Consider the following 22821-nt stretch of genomic DNA (forward strand, 5'->3'; position numbering starts at 1 on the left):
TGTAAATATTTGTATGAACATAAGATTCAACAACTGAGACATAAACTGAACAAGTTCCACAGACATGTGACTAACAGAAATGGAATAATGTGTCCCTGAACAAAGGGGGGCTCCAAATCAAAAGTAACAGTCAGTATCTGGTCTGGCCACCAGCTGCATTAAGTACTGCAGTGCATCTCCTCCTCATGGACTGCACCAGATTTTCCAGTTCTTGCTGTGATATGTTACCGCACTTTTCAACCAGGCACCTGCAAGTTCCAGGACATTTCTGGGGGGAATGGCCCCAGCCCTCACCCTCCAATCCAACAGGTCTGGGACCTGGTGTGATGTTCGGATGTACCGATCCTGTGCAGGTGTTGTCACGTGGTCTGCCACTGGGAGGACGATCAGCTGTCCGTCCTGTCTCCCTGTAGTTCTGTCTTAGGCATCTCACACTACGGACATTGCAATTTATTGCCCTGGCCACATCTGCAGTCCTCATGCCTCCTTGCAGCATGCCTAAGGCACGTTCACGCAGATGAGCAGGGACCCTGCGCATCTTTCTTTTGGTGTTTTTCAGACCTTAATTGCCTACCGTCTGTAAGCTGTTAGTGTCTTAACGACCGTTCTACAGGTGCATGTTCATTAATTGTTTATGGTTCATTGAACAAGCATGGGAAACAGTGTTTAAACCCTTTACAGTGAAGTTATTTGGATTTTTACGAATTATCTTTGAAAGACAGGGTCCTGAAAAAGGGACGTTTCTTTTTTGTTTATATAAAAAGACCTCGTCTCTCCCAAATTCATGCTGTAACTCGACATCTCATGTTGTGTTATAAAATGATTGCTCAAAGTAACGTTTTTTTTGCCCCCTCTTTTTCTTTATCTTTTTCTTAGAGGCATCTTGTTTGTGGACCAATGAAGACACCTGGAACTCACCTCAGTGCTGCCCAGTACCTTCAGTAAGAACATCTTCTTTTATCATTTTGATTCAGCTTTAGTCCCAGTAACTATCACTTTGCTCTGCTGTTTGCTCTAATGTAGCCTTTTCAGATCTCTAATGTAGCCTTTTCAGATCTCTAATGTAGCCTTTTCAGATCTCTAATGTAGCCTTTTCAGATCTCTAATGTAGCCTTTTCAGATCTCATCGAGCCACTGTGTGTGTGTGTGTGTGTGTGTGTGTGTGTCTGTCTCATTGGCTCTTTGTTCACCCTGTCCTACAGACTGAGAAGAGTGCAGATGAAGGAGGCCTCTGAGATTAAGTATGGAGAACAAGTCGAAGGTGAGTCTGCTCAATTTGTCTGAACTCTGTAGCATGTGTATGATCAGGGACTGTTGTGGTATGTGATCTCCCTCCTTGGACTTAACTCTTCTATTACAACTCCAAATACTGTTTCAGACCAGACTTTGGATGACATCATCAAGGTCATGACCTCAGCCACAGTGAGGTTTGAGCTGCTCTCAACAGTCCATACGAGCCCGGTGAGTCTTAGGAGCTGGGTGGGAGAGAGACTCACTTCTTGGAGCTGGTCTGCATGCGCGCATGCACACACTGATAATCATGTGTGTGTATTTTGATTTGATATATTAGGATTCCCATTAGCCGTCGCCAATGGCGACAGCAAGTCTTACTGGGGTCCGATATATAATGAAAAATACATTACAGACAAAAGATTTAACAATTTACATACATACACACTACATGTTCATGTTTTTAAATGTATCTTAGTTACACATACATATCAGTACAATACACACACAGTGGCGATTTTAGCATGTAAATCTTGGTGGGGCAAAACAAACATGTGGGATGCATGCCAGCAAAGCAACAACACAACACTAAACAATACATTAATTGCACTATAACGGTGACAAATGGTGTCCACAAACTGTTAGGGCCTACATAAAGCTGTCCCAACAGCAGAGTCCCAACAGCAGTCCCAACACCTTACCACTGCTATAGTTCATTTAGCCTCATTTACTGCCTTTTAAAAAAAACATAGCTGATATGGCTGATTTGCTTAAACAAAAGTGATTTCTACTGACAATTAAGATGTACAAACTATGGCATAAGGGGACGACAAGCGAATGAGGCAATACGTAATTTCAATTAAGACATTAATGACTGAGCTAAAATGGACGTAGTCAATATAACTATTTGTTCATCACTTTTGAAATGTACAGCGACAGAATTCAGATCATGGGCCGTTCTTACATATAGTCAGACAATGAAAGCTCTTACAATATTCGATGATTACATTTCTCTAAAACAGGTTATAGGCAAACAAACACACACCGGCCACGAACGATAGGTTTACAATACCATGTTGGTAAAAATTGACCAAATTATTAGTGTGAGGCACATGAGCTACTAACGGCTTACTACACAACACTCACTTAGTATTACTTTAGCTACAGTATACATATCTCTCTGGTATCCTATATCATTTATGAAGCTGCATAAGACATTTTTGGAATCAAGTTGTGATGTGCTTGAACAGAAAAGTGGCGCGGCGATCCTTCGCGGGCAAATTGTCATCAAAGAGAAAGATGACCGTTCAAAACGTATTTTCCCCAGTCGTAGCTCATTTTTCACGAGTTCCAAGTTGTCTTGAACTCAGTTGAATTTGCTATTTCCAACTTGTTGTGTAATCTTTATGTCCAATGGCCGATGAGCACCGATACGTTTTGTCTCTAATTTCTCGTCATACAAGGATCGAAAAGGATTTGATTGTCGACTTGATTCATGGTGAAGCTAGCTAGTTTGCTAGCTAAGATTTTTAAAGTATGATATTGACATGATCAGACCAATCAAAGCTACAGTAGATATAACATGATTTGATGTCATTCTATCTGTGGCCAGGGACCTTGAGCCTTCTTGGATGGGCACTTCTAATATAACTCTATGGCAGAACCCAAGGAGCTAAAATGTTTGATCTCTTACCTTAAAATTGGGGATGATGTACTGTGCCAATCATGACAGAAATCTGAGCCAACCAGGCGCAATGCTCCATTTCTGCTGGCTAGCCCCACCACCACAGAAAGCTCTTAGCTAGGCTGGAACACCTGCATTTTGGAGCTGCCTTACTCAAGAAAACAAAAAAGAGACAAGGTTTGTATGCGGCTTTATTAACTCAGTGCAATTGCCCTGAATGACGTGTCGCCACTGCATACGCACAGCAAGTAGGTCACATGGGGGAGAGGCATTGTTCCATGAGGTGTTGCTTTGTTTTTTAAACCAGGTTTGCTGTTCACTTGCGCTGTAGAAGATGGAAGAGAGTTCCATGCACTCATGGCTCTGTATAATACTGTACGTTTCCTTGTATTTGTTCTGTACCTGGAGACTGTGAAAAGACCCCTGGTGGCATGTTTGGTGGGGTAAGTGTGTGTGTCAGTTCCGTGTGTAAGTTGACGATGCAAACAATTTGGAATTTCCTACACATTGAATGTTCTTATAAAAACAAGAAGTCGGGGATCACGAGATGGCCGCATGAACTAAGAGCTCCGCACAAGTAGTTGCCAATTCTTAATCTTACCTCCACTTCAAGTTAAAACTCCTTTTAGCTTTAGTCAAAAAGTCATGGCGGCCACAAAAATTGATATTACAGGTGACATTTTTACCCGGACTCGAGCATTAGCGGCGGAAAAAGCCTCCAAGAAGCAGCTAGCTTCAGAAAAAGCTAGTGCCATTAGCCAGGAGCCCCCCTGAGGCCCAACAAATGCCAACCTCGCACTCTGTCGAAGACATCCTTTCTGAGCTGAGATCCCAACGTACAGAACTCAACATCAAACTAGATGGCATTAACTCTCAGCTCAGTGCGATAGGGGGCAAGGTGACAACCCTGGAAAATGCTTTGCCTGACATCAACAACAAGAACCATCAACGCAGGGCGCCTGGATGACTCACTGACAGACGCCATGGAAACAATAGCATATGCTAAAAATAAAATAGAGCATCTGGAAGAGAAAACAGAGGACCTGGAAAACAGGGGGCGAGGGAATAATTGTGTTCTATTAAATCTGGGAGAAAAAGAAGAGGGAAACATGCCATTGATCTGCTACCTGCAAGACAAACTTCCTGAGTGGCTCCACCTGTCCACTAACAGGCCCATAGAACTGGAGAGAGCCCACCGAGCACTGAGGCCCCCACCAACAGCCAGACAACCACCGTGTCCAATCACCATACGTTTCCTGAGATTCACCGACAAGGAACGAGTCCAACAGGTGGTGAAAATCAACACCATTACAGTGGGAAACGCCAAACTCACTTTACACCAGGACCTGTCAGCTGGAATACGCCGAAAGCGCCGAGAGTTTGATGAGGTGAAGAAATACTCCATTGACCGAGGCATCTTTAGGGGATTAAAATACCCAAACGAGCTCAGGATTCTTCACCAAGGAGCCCTGCGACACTTCAAAACTCCCGAAGAGGCAAAACGTTTTTTGAAGGACAATCCTGATCACTGAGAAATGGACCAATGATTAAAAGCGATTACTGTTATTACTAAAGGGGGTAAGACAACATATAGCTGCCATCCAAAGACCCATCGCCCCCTAAATGTCATTATAGCCGACTAATCTATATTTATTTTTCTTTTGGGATAGGCTCTATAGCCTAACCTAGGCCTACTAATGTTTCAGCCTACTTTTATTTCCTTTTTTTAATTATTATTATTATTATTATTATTATTATTAGTAGTTCTCATTTTCACATAGGCCTCCACCATTTATAGGCTGTCGATTACGACACACTTACAGACCTAACGAGAAGCTCAATGTGTCAATTTTATGCCTATGAGCATATCCTGTTGATATTACGTTTTAATAAAAACAAACAACTTAGCCTATAGATCTCTCTTAAGGATTTACCCCAACATTTATGTTTTATTTGGTCCAAACGATTAGCCCTATGTCCCTTGGGGGAGGTATATGTAGACTGGACGATTGATTTTCTTTTCTCTTTTTTAATGTGGTTTAACATTGTCACTTACTCAGTGCGGGGCGAAGAGGATGAGGCATTTCTTTGGTGGGGAGGGGGAGACGTGTGTTGCGAACTGTTTTTTTTCAGAACACAGAATTGAGACGGGGGGGTGTAATAGATCCAACGGGATGTGTCCAGTTGTTTGGGAACTCGGCTGGGATGTTCAGAGATTGTTATTTTATGTACACCATTTATTTTCCTTTTATGTGAACGCAGCTGTAACTATTATCCACCTTTACCCAGAGATGACTTGCACTGGAGTTCGATTACTGTTCGATGACGTTGATTAGTACCTTAAATCTACTGACATGGAACTGCCATGGTCTAGGTCATGCAGTAAAACGGAAAAAGATTCTATGTGCTCTAAAAAAGGAAAAAGCAGACATTGTGGTATTACAAAAGACACACCTCTGTGATGCCGAACATGCCAAACTCCGCAGAGCTTGGGTGGGACAGGTGTATTTCTCATCTTTCAAATCAAACAGTAGAGGTACAGCCGTACTTATCCATAAGAATGTTCCATTCATAATTGACAAAAACATATCTGATCCGGAGGGGAGATTTATTTTGATAACTGGGTCACTGTATGGACAACCAATTACTATCTTAAATATATACGCCCCTAATACAGATACTCCTGCTTTCATGTCAAAATGATAACCCTGTTCAATGAGCATTGTGTTTCCTTTGGCGTGGTGGCCGGAGATTTTAATTGTACCCTCAACCCAACCCTGGACAAATCATCTCAAGTCCCCACCACAAATCCTAGATCTGCAAAGATGTTGAACTCTCTTACTAAAGAGATGGGACTGATGGATATCTGGAGAGAGACTAATAGCTCATCTATGGACTACATACTAGTCTAATGTCCATAACACCTACTCCTGTATAGATTACAAGATTTTCATAAATTCAGCCACTTGTACAGCCACTTGTACAATCCAGTCCACCTCCGCTTTGACCTCTGCAAAAACATTGAGGTCAAAGAGCTGGAAATTCAACACCTTCATGTTATCAAACGAAGCGTTGCATACACTGGTAACTACATGGATAGACAACTACACACGACAAAGATTCTCCAGCCACAATGTGGGACGCTGCCAAAGCCACACTAAGAGGTCATCTAATTGCATATGCTTCCTCTAAGAAAAAAGCAATGGAAGCACACAGGCTAGATCTTGAGAGGGAGCTGGAACGCTGCGAAAAAGTACATAAACTCACCAGACAGCACCTCCTGGAGTCAACTTAAAACAGCCAAACTAAACTTTGAGTATTCTCAAGAGATAAAAAAACCCCTGTTTTCTTTACTAAACAGAAATACCATGAGTATAGCAATAGGCTGAGTAGATTGCTTACCAATTAAAAAAAGAGCAGTCAGAGCGTACAATCATGGCTATCCGAACAGCAGAGGACAAGGTCACATATGACCCAAAAAAGATACATTTAACTTTCCATGATTTTTACTGCAAACTATATACTTCTGAGAAAACATACGGAGGCAGAACTCCATTCCTTCCTAGAGGGAATCTCGCTACCTAAACTATCAGAGAGCGACCAAGAAGATCTCAACTCCCCCTTCACTCCTGAGGAGATCTTGGAGGCAATTACCTCCATGCCACCTAACAAGTCCCCAGGCCCAGATGGATTCCCCAGAGTTCTACAAAAGCTTTTTGGCCCCAGTTTAGCCCTATTTTCATGCCAATGCTGGATGATTTTTGCAAAAACAGAGTTCTCCCAGACTCTATGCACACAGCTCACATTACAGTGTTGCTCAAAAAAGACAAGGACCCTCTATCCTGCTCGTCCTTCCGGCCCAAATGTGTGTTGGATTTGGACTACAAAATAATTACCAAATTGCTTGCCAAAAGACTAAACACTCTTCTTCCCCAAATAATAAAGGTGGACCAAACTGGATTTATTAGAGACAGGTACTCTTCTGATAACATTCACTGTCTTTTTGATATTATAGATGAACTAAACACACAGAAGACCTGCTGTCCTGCTGGCTTCACTGGATACTGAGAAGGTGTTCGACAGGATGGAGTGGAGCTTTCTGTTCTCAGTCTTAGAAAGGTTCAATATGGGCCCAAACTTTATTAAATGGATCAAATCACTATACTCTAATCCAAATGCCATGGTGACTACTAACGGACTGAACTCTGACAGATTCCCTTTGGGATGGGGCACAAGACGAGGGTGCTCGCTGTCCCCCCTGCTCTACTTGTTGGGGGCGGAGCCTCTGGCAGAGTTGATAAGGAGCAATCCAAGTATTATGGGTGTTTCTGCAGGCGGCCTGCAGCACAAGATTTCGCTCTACGCGGATGATGTCTTGCTCTACATATCCAACCCTGAGAAATCCCTCCCTCCCATTTTAGACACAATTGCTCAGTATGGCAAGTTTTCAGGATATAAGATACATTTTAACAAATCCACTGTTTGCCCTCTCAATCTTACACTCATCAGCTCTATGAAGACACTATGTCCATTTCAATGGAAGACACAGGGGTTTCAATACCTTGGGATCTTTGTAACACCAGATCTGAATAGCCTTTTGAAGGAAAGTTATCTTCCACTCCTGGATCGAATCAAGAACGATCTCCAAACCTGGATCTCCCTTCCAATTAGCTTAGTCGGAAGAATTAATGTTATCCGTATGAACATCCTCCCTAGATTGAACTATTTATTTCAGATGCTCCCATGCCATCTCCCAGTTTCCTTTTTCAAAACAACTAACCAAAGCATCACCACATTTATATGGGGCAATACAAATCCTAGGATCAAGTTCTCCACTCTATCGAAACCTGAACCTAAGGGTGGTCTTGCCATTCCCTCCCTTCAATTGTACTACTGGTCTGCCCAAATCCTCAACATGTTAACATGGATCACAAACAGACAAGACTCAACGTGGATTCAGATAGAAGCCCAATCCTGTGGTTCATTGCCCCTAAGCTCAATTATATTCATTAATAACTTTAGTGAAGTGGGCAACAATGCCAAAACCTTTGATATACAGCACCCTACTAGCGTGGAGGGACTGTAAGAAATACCTGGGCATTTCCTCCCCAATATGTTCTCACTCGCCTATAGTATGCAACCCAGACTTGCCAAAAGCCCTGAGTGATGCCAACTTTAATCTTTGGCATACTCTAGGAATCAGGATCTTTTCAGACCTATTTCATCAGAAAACCACTACACTGAAATCCTTTCAAGAGCTCTGCAGTGAATTCAATGTGCCAAGATTCAATTTTTTTTTAAATATCTTTAAATTAGACGTCATTTCCTCATTTACTTCCAAGAGGAGGTTTAGAACTCAGCTGAATGAAGCTGAAACTCTTCTTGTCACAGCGCAATCCATTAAAGGCAAAATCTCATATCTATAGACTCCTTTCTGAGAATGGAGGCTCCTCCTTTACTCCTTTGAAAATAATCTGTGAAAAGGACCTTGGTCTGACTATCAGTGATGAGTTATGGGCGGAGGTTTGCGACAGCGTATACTGCTCCTCTACTAATGTAAAAAGGAAAGAATCTAATTACACTCCAATGAGACTCCATAGAATGAAAACAGACATTTCTTCTAACTGTAAGAGATGTACCTCTGAAAGTGGAACCTATATGCATGTATTTTGGAGCTGTAGAGAGCGTGCCAGATTTTGCCAATCTATACATACTGCTGCACAGAAAATACTAGATGTACAGTTTGATATGACCCTGTGTATCTATCTTAATGCCCAGCGGGACTTTGTTCTTGATCCTGACAGAGAAAATGTGTTTATGACTATCACATACTTTGCTAAGAAATGTATACTTCTCCTACATTTAAAATGTGGATTGACCAGATTGTTGACTTTCTCCCTCTTGAAAAGCTCACTTATGACCTCCGCAAGAGACAGCCCAAGTTTGATAGACTCTGGTCTCCACTACTCAACTATATTTCAAATTGGAAAGAGTGAATGGGGTGATTAGGGAAATGAGCAGACACATGTTGTGTAAGGTGCTGTAAAAACTAATTGTTTGTCATCTCAGCTAAGGCTGGAAATGGCTAATAAGAACCTTGATAGTGCTGCCTAAATTTTATTTTATTTTATATATATATATACACTGCTCAAAAAAATAAAGGGAACACTTTAACAACACATCCTAGATCTGAATGAAAGAAATAATCTTATTAAATACTTTTTTCTTTACATAGTTGAATGTGCTGACAACAAAATCACACAAAAATAAGCAATGGAAATCCAATTTATCAACCCATGGAGGTCTGGATTTGGAGTCACACTCAAAATGAAAGTGGAAAACCACACTACAGGCTGATCCAACTTTGATGTAATGTCCTTAAAACAAGTCAAAATGAGGCTCAGTAGTGTGTGTGGCCTCCACGTGCCTGTATGACCTCCCTACAACGCCTGGGCATGCTCCTGATGAGGTGGCGGATGGTCTCCTGAGGGATCTCCTCCCAGACCTGGACTAAAGCATCCGCCAACTCCTGGACAGTCTGTGGTGCAACGTGGCGTTGGTGGATGGAGCGAGACATGATGTCCCAGATGTGCTCAATTGGATTCAGGTCTGGGGAACGGGCGGGTCAGTCCATAGCATCAATGCCTTCCTCTTGCAGGAACTGCTGACACACTCCAGCCACATGAGGTCTAGCATTGTCTTGCATTAGGAGGAACCCAGGGCCAACCGCACCAGCATACGGTCTCACAAGGGGTCTGAGGATCTCATCTCGGTACCTAATGGCAGTCAGGCTACCTCTGGCGAGCACATGGAGGGCTGTGTGGCCCCCCCAAAGAAATGCCACCCCACACCATGACTGACCCACCGCCAAACCGGTCATGCTGGAGGATGTTGCAGGCAGCAGAACGTTCTCCACGGCGTCTCCAGACTCTGTCACGTCTGTCACATGTGCTCAGTGTGAACCTGCTTTCATCTGTGAAGAGCACAGGGCGCCAGTGGCGAATTTGCCAATCTTGGTGTTCTCTGGCAAATGCCAAACGTCCTGCACGGTGTTGGGCTGTAAGCACAATCCCCACCTGTGGACTTCGGGCCCTCATACAACCCTCATGGAGTCTGTTTCTGACCGTTTGAGCAGACACATGCACATTTGTGGTCTGCTGGAGGTCATTTTGCAGGGCTCTGGCAGTGCTCCTCCTGCTCCTCCTTGCAAAAAGTCGGAGGTAGCGGTCCTGCTGCTGGGTTGTTGCCCTCCTACGGCCTCCTCCACGTCTCCTGATGTACTGGCTTGTCTCCTGGTAGCGCCTCCATGCTCTGGACACTACGCTGACAGACACAGCAAACCTTCTTGCCACAGCTCGCATTGATGTGCCATACTGGATGAGCTCCACTACCTGAGCCACTTGTGTGGGTTGTAGACTCTGTCTCATGCTACCACTAGAGTGAAAGCACCGCCAGCATTCAAAAGTGACCAAAACATCAGCCAGGAAGCATAGGAACTGAGAAGTGGTCTGTGGTCACCACCTGCTGAACCACTCCTTTATTGGGGGTGTCTTGCTTATTGCCTATAATTTCCACCTGTTGTCTATTCCATTTGCACAATTGCATGTGAAATTTATTGTCAATCAGTGTTGCTTCCTAAGTGGACAGTTTGATTTCACAGAAGTGTGATTGACTTGGAGTTACATTGTGTTGTTTAAGTGTTCCCTTTATTTTTTTGAGCAGTATATATATATATATTTATTTATTTATTTATTTTATATATATATATATATATTTATTTATATATATATATATATATATATATTTATATTTATTTATATTTATTTATATATTTATTCATATATTTATTTATTTATATATATATATTTATATTTATTTATATATATATTTATATTTATTTATATTTATTTATATATTTATTTATATATATATTTATATTTATTTATATATATATTTATATTTATTTATATATATTTATATATATATAAATATATAAATATAAATATATATAAATATATAAATATATATAAATATATATAAATATAAATAAATAAATATATGAATAAATATAAATAAATATATATATATAAATAAATATATAAATATATATATATATATATATATATATATAGCCTAGGCAGAGTTCCTCTGTCCAGTGTCTGTGTTCTTTTGCCCATTTTAATATTTTGATTTTTATTGGCCAGTCTGAGATATGGCTTTTTCTTTGCATCTCTGCCTAGAAGGCCAGCATCCTGGAGTCGCCTCTTCACTGTTGACGTTGAGACTGGTATTTTGCGGGTACTATTTCATGAAGCTGCCAGTTGAGGACTTGTGAGGCATCTGTTTCTCAAACTAGACACTCTAATGTACTTGTCCTCGAGACACTTTGGCAGTAGAATGGCCTTACTGAAGAGCTCCGTTACTTTCAACGTGGCACGGTCATAGGATGCCACCTTTCCAACAAGTCAGTTCTTCAAATTTCTGCCCTGCTGGAGCTACCCCGATCAACTGTAAGTGCTGTTATTGTGAAGTGGAAACGTCTAGGAGCAACAATGGCTCTGCTGTGAAGTGGTAGGCCACACAAGCTCACAGAACGGGACCGCTGAAGCCTGTGGTGCGTAAAAAAATCTGTCCTCGGTTGCAACACTCACTACCGAGTTTCAAACTGCCTCTGGAAGCAACGTCAGCACAATAACTGTTCGTTGGGAGCTTCATGAAATGGGTTTCCATGGCCGAGCAGCTGCACACAAGCCTAAGATCACCATGCGCAATGCCAAGAGTTGGCTGGAGTGGTGTAAAGCTCGCCGCCATTGTACTCTGGAGCAGTGGAAACGTGTTCTCTGGAGTGACAAATCACGCTTCACCGTCTGACAGCCCGACAGACAAATCTGGGTTTGGCGGATGCCAGGAGAACGCTACCTGCCCCAATGCATAGTGCCAACTGTAAAGTTTTGGTGGAGGAGGAATAATGGTCTGGGGCTGTTTTTCATGATTTGGGCAAGGCCCCTTAGTTACACTGAAGGGAAATCTTAAAGCTACAGCATACAGGGACTGTTACGTTCCCCAGTTTCTGTGTTTGTTGTGGGCTTGTTTTGTTTGTTTGTTTGTTTGTATGTATGTATGCATGCATGCATTTCAGGAAATGGCTTCCTCGATTCCCCCAAGCAGCTGATTGGTCGCCCCCATTGCAGATTGGAGGTCTGATCCCGCCCTCTCGTTAAGGGATACAGCTGTCTGCAATTGCAGACTCCCCCTCCAGCTGTATAAAAGCCAGTGTTCCTTTGCTCAGAGAGAGCTGATTGGTATGTCCTGTGTTGGTTGTTGCTCAGAGAGAGCTGATTGGTATGTCCTGTGTTGGTTGTTGCTCAGAGAGAGCTGATTGGTATGTCCTGTGTTGGTTGTTGCTCAGAGAGAGCTGATTGGTATGTCCTGTGTTGGTTGTTTATGTCAAAAGGACTGTTTTGATTATTGAAATTGTTTGTATTATTCTGTTTCATTTGTTCCCAGGGGGAAGGGAAAGGCACCTTGGGAGTGCTTAGGCAAGAGGCCAGCGGGCATACATATACCCATAGTATGTACTCTGTCTATGCACACGAGGTAAGACCTGGGCAGACCACCCCCTGTATTTTGGTTAGCACGCCAGGTGGCGTTAAGAATAGATAAGTTGTGGGTAGGAGAGGGGGCTCTAACTTTTTTACTTTCTTTGCTTTGGTTCCGTCCAGCCCCTTTTCCCCAAATTACCGTGACGGAATAAATTCCCTGTTAACGGTAAACTTCTCTGCCTCTGTCATCCTTACCCGCACCTACAATCACATACCTCTTTCACTCCACGGGGAGTTGAGAGTAGCAGGGTGTTGTGTTCCCTCCTCCAAGAGGCGTGCGTAACAGTGACATTCTAAACGATTCCAACTTTGTGGCAACAGTTTGGGGAAGGCCCTTTCCTATTTCAGCATGACAATTCCCCCGTACACAAAGCGAGGTCCATACAGACGAGCAGGTGGCCACGCACTTTTGCTCATGTAGTGTATTTTCAACATCATCCACATAAGTCACAGCAAAATCTTTTGTATGATCTCCTATACAATAGTTTAGGCCCAGCTTTTGGAACTTTGGCTTTCCTGGATGTAGCCACTATATTGTGATCACTGCATCCAATGAGTATGGATACAGCTTTAGAACAAAGTTGTACAGCATTAGTAAAAATGTGATCAATACATGTGGATGATCTTGTTCCTGTAGTGTTTGTAAACACCCTGGTAGGTTGATTAATAACCTGAACCAGATTACAGGCACTGGTTACAGTAAGAAGCTTCCTCTTGAGCAGACAGCTTGATGAAAACCAGTCAATATTCAGGTCCCCAAGAAAGTAGACCTCTCTGTTTACATCACATACACTATCAAGCATTTCACACATATTACTTAGATACTGACTGTTAGCACTTGGTGGCCTATAGAAACACCCCAAAAGAAAAGGTTTTAGATGTGCCAGGTGAACCTGCAACCACAACACTTCAATAACACTTGACATAAGATCTTATGTAAGCATTACAGGGATATGGAGTATGTGAGTATATATCGATACCTTCCCCATAAGTATTCCTGTCTCATCTATAGATGTTATATCCTTGTATTGCTACTACTGTATCATCAAATGAATTATCTAAGTGAGTCTCAGAAATGGCTAATATATGAATGTTATCTGATCTTAGTAAGTTTTTGATTTCATGAACCTTATTTCTAAGGCTTCATACTGTATATGAACTGGTATAGCTCTGTAGCGTGCTGGCCTACCTTGCTCTGCAGGGGGGTTGTGTTGAGTCAGAGCTGACTGGCAGACTGATAGCTGTTTTCACACACAGGTCACTCTGGATGTGCAGAGGGAAGGCAGCGTGTCCACCAAGGGCCCCAGGGGCGGAGTCTTCGTCATGTACAACTGTGCACGGCTGCACACCCTATTTGACAGCTACGAGCGCGTTGTGGAGAAAGGTGAGACAGGGGACACGCAAGGCAACTGGATGATGGATGTGATGATGTCCTTTAGCAGATGTGACTGACTTGATAATGCCGCATTCGAAACAACTGGGAAATCTCAGACTTCCGACCTCAGTGCAATCAAAACAACTGGGAACTGTGAAATAAATTAGCTCCAACTGAGAATAATGTATTTGAACGGTCATCCAACTAGGGAACACAGGTCTCTTTCTAGAGCTCCAACTTTCAGACCTGAAGATCACTAACGTCATGGTTTGAGCGCAGTTGTTTTGAACGTGCCATTATCCAAAGTGACCCAGCAAAGGCCACATACTGTATTGCGTATGTGTTATGTTGTAGTCAAACCACAAACTGAGCCATCTGAACCACACAATTGTACCGCTAGGTTACCTGCCGCCTTTACACTGCCATGTTGTATATGCGTACTAGTGCAGACCACACCAAGCAAACATGTACATCCTACATTGTACTCGGTCTTTCTCATGCTGCATGTTCAGTTCCTCCTTATTTGCATCCCACAGGACTTTACCCTGAAATCCCAGAGGGTTCCCAGTTGGACTTCTCAGCTCTAAAAGAAGAGGTAGGCCTATAATTGGTTAAATGACTGCTCCACAGCACACATTACAGAGCCTGTGCTGAACAAGGATCAGTTTTGCCTTTTAGGTCATTACATGCATGGGGCACAGGAGGCTGCTGAGGGGAGGACAGCTCATAAAAATGGCCGGAACAGAGCGAATGGAATGGCATCAAACACCTGGAAACCATGGAAGCCATGTGTTTGATGTATTTTATACCATTCCATGATTCCGCTCCAGTTTTTACCACAAGCTTGTTCTATCCAATTACGGTGCCACCAACCTCCTGTGGGATGGGGAGGACCTGATCCTGGATTCCTCCAAGCACTTCTACTCTGAGGCGCTTTGTGAATATGGGCCTAGATATCTGTGTTTCATTTGTACTCTGGTCCTCCAGAGATTGCTATTCTCCACAGTCATGGTGTCTTTTCCTGTTTCATAGGGGGAGTGGCTTCTTCTGTTCAATTACCTCATTCCATTCTCTGAGCTTCTCGACCAAACAGGACAGACGTTGGAGTGTGATGGAGGGGCCAGAGTCAACCTGAAGACTGAACAGGTGAGATTTAAAATAATATACAAGTGCATTTGAAATATCAGTTGATATACAGTACCAGTCAAGTTTGGACACACCTACTCATTCCAGGGTTTTTCTTTATTTTTACTGTTTTCTACATTATAGAATAATAGTGAAGACATCAAAAATGAAATAACACATGTATTTATGTAGTAACCAAAAAAGTGTTGAGTAAATAAATATATATTTTATATTTGACATTCTTCAAAGTAGCCACCCTTTGCCTTGATGACAGCTTTGCACACTCATGGCATTCTCTCAACCAGCTTCAGGAGGTAGTCACCTGGAATGCATTTCAATTAACAGGTGGGCCTTGTTAATTTGTGTAATTTCTTTCCTTAATGCGTTTGAGCCAATCAGTTCTGTTGTGACAAGGTAGGGGTGGTATACAGAAGATAGCCCTATTTGGTAAAACACCAAGTCCATATTATTGCAAGAACAGCTGAAATAAGCAGAGAAATGACAGTCCGTCATTACTTTAAGACATGAAGGTCAGTCAATCCGGATAATGTCAAAGACTTTGCAAGTTTCTTCAAGTGCAGTCGCAAAAACCATCAAGTGCTATTATGAATCTGTCTCTCACGAGGATCGCCACAGGAAAGGAAGACCCAGAGTTATTTCCGCTGCAGTGGATAAGTTCATTAGAGTTACCAGCCTCAGAAATTGCAGCCCAAATAAATGCTTCACAGAGTTCAAGTAACAGATACAGCTCAACATCAACTGTTTAGAGGAGACTGTGTGAATCAGGCCTTCATGGTCAAATTGCTGTAAATAAACCACTATTAAAGGTCACCAATAAGAAGAAGAGACTTGCTTGGGCCAAGAAACACGAGCAATGGACATTAGACCAGTGGGAATCTGTCCTTTTGGTTTGATGAGTCCAAATGTGAGATTTTTGGTTCCAACTGCCGTGTCTTTGTGAAACAGAGTAGGTGAACAGATGATCTCCGCATGTGTGGTTCCCACTGAAGCATGGAGATGGTGTGGGGGTGCTTTGCTGGTGACACTGTCAGTGATTTTATTTCGAATTCAAGGCACACTTATCCAGCATGGCTACCACAGCATTCTGCAGCGATACGCCATCCCATCTGGTTTGGGCTTAGTGGGACTGTCATTAGTCTTTCAACAGAATAATGACCCAAAACACACCTCAAGGCTGTGTAAGGGCTATTTGACCAAGAAGGAGAGTGATAGAGTGCTGCATCAGATGACCTGGCCTCCACAGTCACCCAACCTCAACCCAATTGAGATGATTTGGGATGAGTTGGACCGCAGAGTGAAGGAAAAGCAGCCAAGTGCTCAGCACATGTGGGAACTCCTTCAAGACTGTTGGAAAAGCATTCCAGGTGAAGCTGATTGAAAGAATGCCAAGAGTGTGCAAAGCTCTCATCAGGGCAAAGGGTGGCTACTTTGAAGAATTATAAAATATATTTTGATTTAACACTATTTTTGGTTACCACATGATTTCATAGTTGATGTTTTCACTATTATTCTACAATGTAGAAAACAGTCAAAATAAAAACCCTTGAATAAGTAGGTGTCCAAACTTTTGACTTGAACAGTAGGTAAATGAATGCTCATATAATGTATGTTTAATATTGCAATGTGTCTCCCAGATCTGCAAGTTCCTGGTGTCCCTCAGTAAGGATTTTAGCTCCTATTACAACAGAGTCCACGTCCTTGGGGTGAGCACTCTCTCATTTTTCCGCTATGATTGTCTGTCTGTGTTGACGGTGGGGGTAGTTAATTTAGGTTAGGTTTAATTACAGCATGTGGTCTCGCAGTATGCAGAATTACATATCTGTTTGCATGTGTGATGCCCCTCGATGTTTGTCACATTGTGTTAATGGCCTATGACCGACCATACCAGGCCTGAAAACATGGTGTACTGATAGACGGCACAGCTGATTTTTTTATTTAAACTGATTACAGTTCACACCAAGTTCATTCCATACATATCCCCTCCCCGCTCTTTTTCAATCTGTCTCTCTATATCCCCTCTACAGGAGCCGTTGCCTCACCTCTTCAATCAGATGTTTTGTCGGCTGCAGTTGTTGAGAGCACTAAGAGAGCTCTACCATAGCGCACTAGACACTCTTCACCTTCCTCCCATTCCACAGCTATAGCCCCAAATACCCCAACTATAGCCAGAATTATAGCCCCAAGAACTGACCCAAATACCCCAACTATAGCCCCATGAACTGCCCAAATATAAGGCCCATTAACGGACAAAAATATCACTAGCCTATCCCATAGATGAAATAGACATAGAAATGTCACTTTTACTGCCCAAAGGTAATACTGTAGTTAGCAATAGCCTTTTATTTTCTCCAAATTGAAGCCCTTTGAGTCCCCATATACTTACACCCTATATTACACCCACTCTATTTATTGTTGATAAAAGAACGTGTATAAATGATTCACCCTACAGTGAAGTATTTGTCTGCCCAGTCTTATCACCAGTTTCTCTGATGTATCACAGATACAGCCTCTACCATAGATACTCACTGCCTTTGAACCAATGATCATCTTCAGTCTTCCCTTATACAATACCATAGATTCTTTTCCACTAACAAACACTGCCCCAGAGCCATAGGTATTTACACAGACTCTGCATGTACACTGTAAGCACTGCCCCCGCCCTCATCAATAGATATTGCTCCTGGCCATGAGCCATTTGTTCCCCTACCTTCCCCCCTCCTTCAACTTGAATAATACAAATAGATATGTTTCACTATATCTCTCACACACACACACACACACACACACACACACACACACACACACACACACACACACACACACACACACAGTGCATTTGGAAAGTTTTCAGACCCCTTGACTTTTTCCACATTTTGTTACGTTACAACCTTATTCTGAAATTGATTACATTAGTTTTTTTGATCCCTCATCAATCGACACACAATACCCCATAATGACAAAGCAAAAACAGGTTTTTAGAATGTTTGGCAAATGTATACAAAAAAAATGGAAATATGACATTTACTTAAGTATTCAGACTCTTTACTTTGTGTTTTGTTGAAGCACCTTTGACAGTGATTACAGCCTCGAGTCAAATCAAATCAAAAATCAAACTTTATTTGCCACATACGCCGAATACAAGTGTGGACTTTACCGTGGTAAAATGCTTACTTACAAGCCCTTAACCAACAGTGCAGTTCACGGAGAAGAAAATACTTAAGTAGGCTTAAATTAAAAGTAATAATAAAAAGTAACACAATAAGAATAACAATAACGAGGCTATTTATAGGGAGTACCGGTACCGAGTCAGTGTGCAGGGGTACAGGCTAGTTGAGGTAATCTGTACATGTAGGTGGGGGCGAAGTGACTATGCATAGGTAACAAACAGCGAGTAGCAGCGGGGGGGTGGTGTCAATGTAAATTGTCCGTTGGTGATTTTTATGAATTGTTCAGCAGTCTAATGGCTTGGGGGTAAAGCTATTAAGGAGCCTTTTGGTCCTAGACTTGGTGCTCCGGTACCGCTTGCCGTGCGGAAGCAGAGAAAAGTCTATAACTTGGGTGACTGGAGTCTGACAATTTTATGGGCTTTCCTCTGACACGCCTATTATATAGGTCCTGGATGGCAGGAAGCTTGGCCCCAGTGATGTACTGGGCCATTCGCACTACCCTCTGTAGCGCCTTACGGTCAGATGCTGAGCAGTTGCCATACCAGGCGGTGATGCAACCGGTCAGGATGCTCTCGATGGTGCAGCTGTAGAACCTTTTGAGGATCTCTGGGCCCATGTCAAATCTTTTCAGTCTCCTGGGGGGGGGGGAAGGTTTTGTCGTGCCGTCTTCACAACTGTCTTGGGACGTTTGGACCATGATAGTTCGTTGGTGATGTGGACACCAAGGAACTTAAATCTCGACCCGCTCCACTACAGCCCCGTCGATGTTACTGGGGGCCTGTTCAGCCTGCCTTTTCCTGTAGTCCACGATCAGCTCCTTTGTCTTGCTCGCATTGAGAGAGAGGTTTCCTGGCACCACCTGCCAGTTCTCTGACCTCCTCCCTATAGGCCGTCTCATCGTTGTCGGTGATCAGGCCTACCACTGTTGTCAGCAAACTTAATGATGGTGTTGGAGTTGTTTGGCCACGCAGTCTTGGGTGAACAGAAAATACAGGAAGGGACTAAGTACACACCCCTGAGGGGCCCCAGGTTAAGGATCAGCGTGGCAGACGTATTTTTGCCTACTCTTACCGCCTGGGGGGCGGCCCATCAGGAAGTCCAGGGTCCAGTTACAGAGGGAGGTGTTTAGTCCCAGAGGCCTTAGCTTAGTGATGAGCTTCGTGGGCACTATGATGTTGAGCGCTGAGCTGTAGTCGATGAACAGCATTCTCACATAGGTGTTCCTTTTGTCCAGGTGAGAAAGGGCAGTGTGGAGTGCGATTGAGGTTTCGTCACCTGTGGATCTGTTGGGGTGGTATGCGAATTGGAGTGGGTCTAGCGTATCCGGGATGATGCTGTTGATGTGAGCCATGACCAGCCTTTCAAAGCACTTCATGGCTACCGACGTGAGTGCCACGTGGCGGTAATCATTTAGGCAGGTTACCTTCGCTCCCTTGGGCACAGGGACTATGGTGGTCTGCTTGAAACATGTAGCTATTACAGACTCTGTCAGGGAGAGGTTGAAAATGTCAGTGAAGACACTTGACAGTTGGTCCGTGCATGCTTTGAGTACACGTCCTGGTAATCCATCTGGCCCAGCGGCTTTGTGAATGTTGACCTGTTTTAAGGGTTTTGTTCACATCGGCTACCGAGAGTGCTTTCACAGTCATCCAGAACAGCTGGTGCTCTCGTGCATGCTTCAGTGTTGCTTGCCTCGACGCAAGCATGAAAGGCATTTAGCTCATCTAGTAGGCTCACGTCTGGGTTTCCCTTTGTAGTCCGTAATAGTTTTCAAGCCCTGCCACATCCAACAAGCGTCGGAGCCAGTGTAGTAGGATTCAATCTTAATCCTGTATTGACACTTTGCTTGTTTTATGGTTCGTCTGAGGGCATAGTGGGATTTCTTACAAGCGTCCGGATTTGTCTCCCGCTCCTTGAAAGCAGCAGCTCTAGCCTTTAGCTCAATGCGGATGTTGCCTGTAATGGCTTCTGGTTGGGATATGTACGTACAGTCACTGTAGGGACGACGTCGATGCACTTATTGATGAAGCCAATGACTGAGGTGGTGTATTCCTCAATTCCATTGGCTGAATCCCGGAACATATTCCAGTCTGCTAGCAAAACAGTCCTGTCGTGTAGCATCCGCGTCATCTGACCAGTTCCGTATTGAGCGAGTCACTGGTACTTCCTGCTTTAGTTTTTGCTTGTAAGCAGGAATCAGGAGGATATAATTGTGGTCAGATTTGCCAAATGGAGAGCTTTGTATGCATCTCTGTGTGGAGTAAAGGTGGTCTAGGATTTTTTTTCCCCTGTTTGCACATGTGACATGCCGGTAATAATTTGGTAAAACTGATTTAAGTTTGCCTGCATTAAAGTCCCCGGCCACTAGGAGCACCGCTTCTGGGTGAGCATTTTCTTCTTTGCTTATGGCCTTATAGAGTTGGTTGAGAGCAGTCTTAGTGCCAGCTTCGCTTTGTGGTGGTAAATAGACAGCTACGAATAATACAGATGAGAACTCTCTTGGTAGATAATGTGGTCAACAATTTATCATAAGGTACTCTACCTCAGGCGAGCATTACCTCGAGACTTCTTTAATATTAGACATCACGCACCAGCTGTTATTGACAAAAAAACACACAACCCCACCCCTCGTCTTACCAGAGGTAGAGTCTCTGTTCTGCCGGTGCATGGAAAATCCTGCCAACTCTATATTGTCTGTATCTTTGTTCAGCCACGTCTCGGTGAAACATAAGATGTTACAGTTTTTAATGTCCCATAAGTAGGATTATCTTAATAGGTCATCAATTTTATTTTCTAACGATTGCACATTATCAAGAATAATGGAAGGCATTGGGAGTTTACTCGCTCACCTCCAGCTTCTCAGAAGGATCCCCGATCTGCGTCCCCTTTTCCGCTGTATTTTCTTCAGGCAAAAGGTGTGGATCTGGGCCTGTTTCAGTGAGAGCAGGATATCCTTCTCGTCCGACTCATTAAAGGAAAAAGTTTCTTCCAGTCCGTGGTGAGTAATCGCTTTTCTGATGTCCAGAAGTTATTTTCGGTCATAAGAGGCGGTAGCAGCAACATTATGTACACTAAGTTACACAAAATGCAAAGAAAATAACAAATTTGCACAATTAGTTGAGAATGTAAAACATCAGCCATGTTCTTCGGCGCCATCTTTAATCCGTCTTTAAGTCATCTTGGGTATGATGCTACAAGCTTGGCACACCTTTATTTGGGGAGTTTCTCCCATTCTTCTCAGCAGATCCTTTCAAGCTCTGTCGGGTTGGATGGGGAGCGTCGCTGCACAGCTATTTTCAGGTCTCTCCAGAGATGTTCGAGTCCAGGCTCTGGCTGGGCCACTCAAGGACATTCAGAGTCTTGTCCCGAAGCCACTCCTGTGTTGTCTTGCCTATATGCTTAGGGTCGTTGTCCTGTTGGAAGGTGAACCTACACCCCAGTCTGATGTCCTGAGCACTCTGGAGCAGGTTTTCATCAAGGATCTCCGTACTTTGCTCTGTTGATCTTTCCTTCGATCCTGACTAGTCTCCCAGTCCCTGCCACTGAAAAACATCCCCACATGATGCTGCCACCACAATGCTTCACCGTAGGGATGGTGCCAGGTTTCCTCTGGAAGTGACACTTGGCTTTCAGGCCAAAGAGTTAAATCTTGGTTTCATCAGACCAGAGAATTTAGTTTCTCATGGCTGTAGTCTTTTCTTTTAGGTTCCTTTTGGGAAACTCCAAGCGGACTGACGTGCCTTTTACTCAGGAGTGGCTTCCGTCTGGCCACTCTACCATAAAGACCTGATTGGTGGTGTGCTGCGGAGATGGTTGTCCTTCTGGAAGGTTCTCCCATCTCCACAGAGGAGCTCTGTCAGTGACCATCGGGTTCTTGGTCCCTGACCAAGGCCCTTCTCCCCCGATTACTCAGTTTGGCCTTGCGGCCAGCTCTAGGAAGAGTCTTGGTGGTTCCAAACTTCTTCCATTTAAGAATGATGGAGGACACGGTGTTCTTGGGGACCTTCAATGCAGTAATTTTTGGTATTTCTGTTTTGTATTGTTAATAAATTTGCAAACATTTCTACAAACCTGTTTTTGCTTTGTCATTATGGGGTATTGTGTGTGTGTGTGTCTGAATACTTCCCGAATGCATTGTATATGTGCCATGGACTAACCCTCCACCACTGCAGTGCTTATCCTGTGCCATAGTACATACTATACTGCACTGCACCAGACCCCACTTCTCCATTGTCGCTCCGTGTCATATCTTGGACATTTATTATCGTGTATGTTTTGTGTGTTGGTGGTGTGCGTGAATCTTGGGTCAGATTCTTTTTTTGCTCTCTCTAACTCTCATCCACAAAGTTTGTCAACAGTGCATCAGATCAATATATTTTTCACCTTCACTGATTTGATCAATAAATGAGTGTTGACCTCGGTGACCCCACTGCTGTGTGAAGGTTTGTATGTGTCATATTGCAGCACTGTGTTCCACTATTTGGTCATTTTAACGCTAGAATCCTTAATTGAACCAATTAGAAAGCGGTCACCCTGACTCTGATTTGGTAAAAGCTGAAGGATGTGCCTGAAGAAGATTAACCACCCTCAAATTCATAGACAGAGCTATGGATGCAT

The 22821-nt window shown here is 43.3% G+C and overlaps 1 protein-coding gene across 2 annotated transcripts in view; it reads left to right on the forward strand.

Annotated features, from left to right (window-relative positions):
- Window positions 1-21950, forward strand: part of LOC115168304 (DALR anticodon-binding domain-containing protein 3-like) — a 34881-nt gene extending 12931 nt beyond the window's left edge. Inside the window, exons 6-13 of one of the 2 annotated variants that reach the window (XM_029723454.1) lie at window positions 877-941; window positions 1203-1261; window positions 1379-1461; window positions 13774-13900; window positions 14428-14486; window positions 14924-15037; window positions 16672-16740; window positions 21910-21950. In XM_029723454.1, the coding sequence (XP_029579314.1) occupies window positions 877-941; window positions 1203-1261; window positions 1379-1461; window positions 13774-13900; window positions 14428-14486; window positions 14924-15037; window positions 16672-16740; window positions 21910-21939 (606 nt within the window). In that variant the 3' untranslated portion in view covers window positions 21940-21950. Of the gene's footprint in view, window positions 1-876; window positions 942-1202; window positions 1262-1378; window positions 1462-13773; window positions 13901-14427; window positions 14487-14923; window positions 15038-16671; window positions 16741-17061; window positions 17491-21909 lie in introns of those variants that run through there. The other variant, XM_029723453.1, reaches the window with a different exon arrangement.
- The last annotated feature ends 871 nt before the right edge of the window (window positions 21951-22821 follow it).

Source organism: Salmo trutta, chromosome 30 (genome assembly GCF_901001165.1).
Source record: "Salmo trutta chromosome 30, fSalTru1.1, whole genome shotgun sequence".
NCBI classification, from domain to species: domain Eukaryota; kingdom Metazoa; phylum Chordata; class Actinopteri; order Salmoniformes; family Salmonidae; genus Salmo; species Salmo trutta.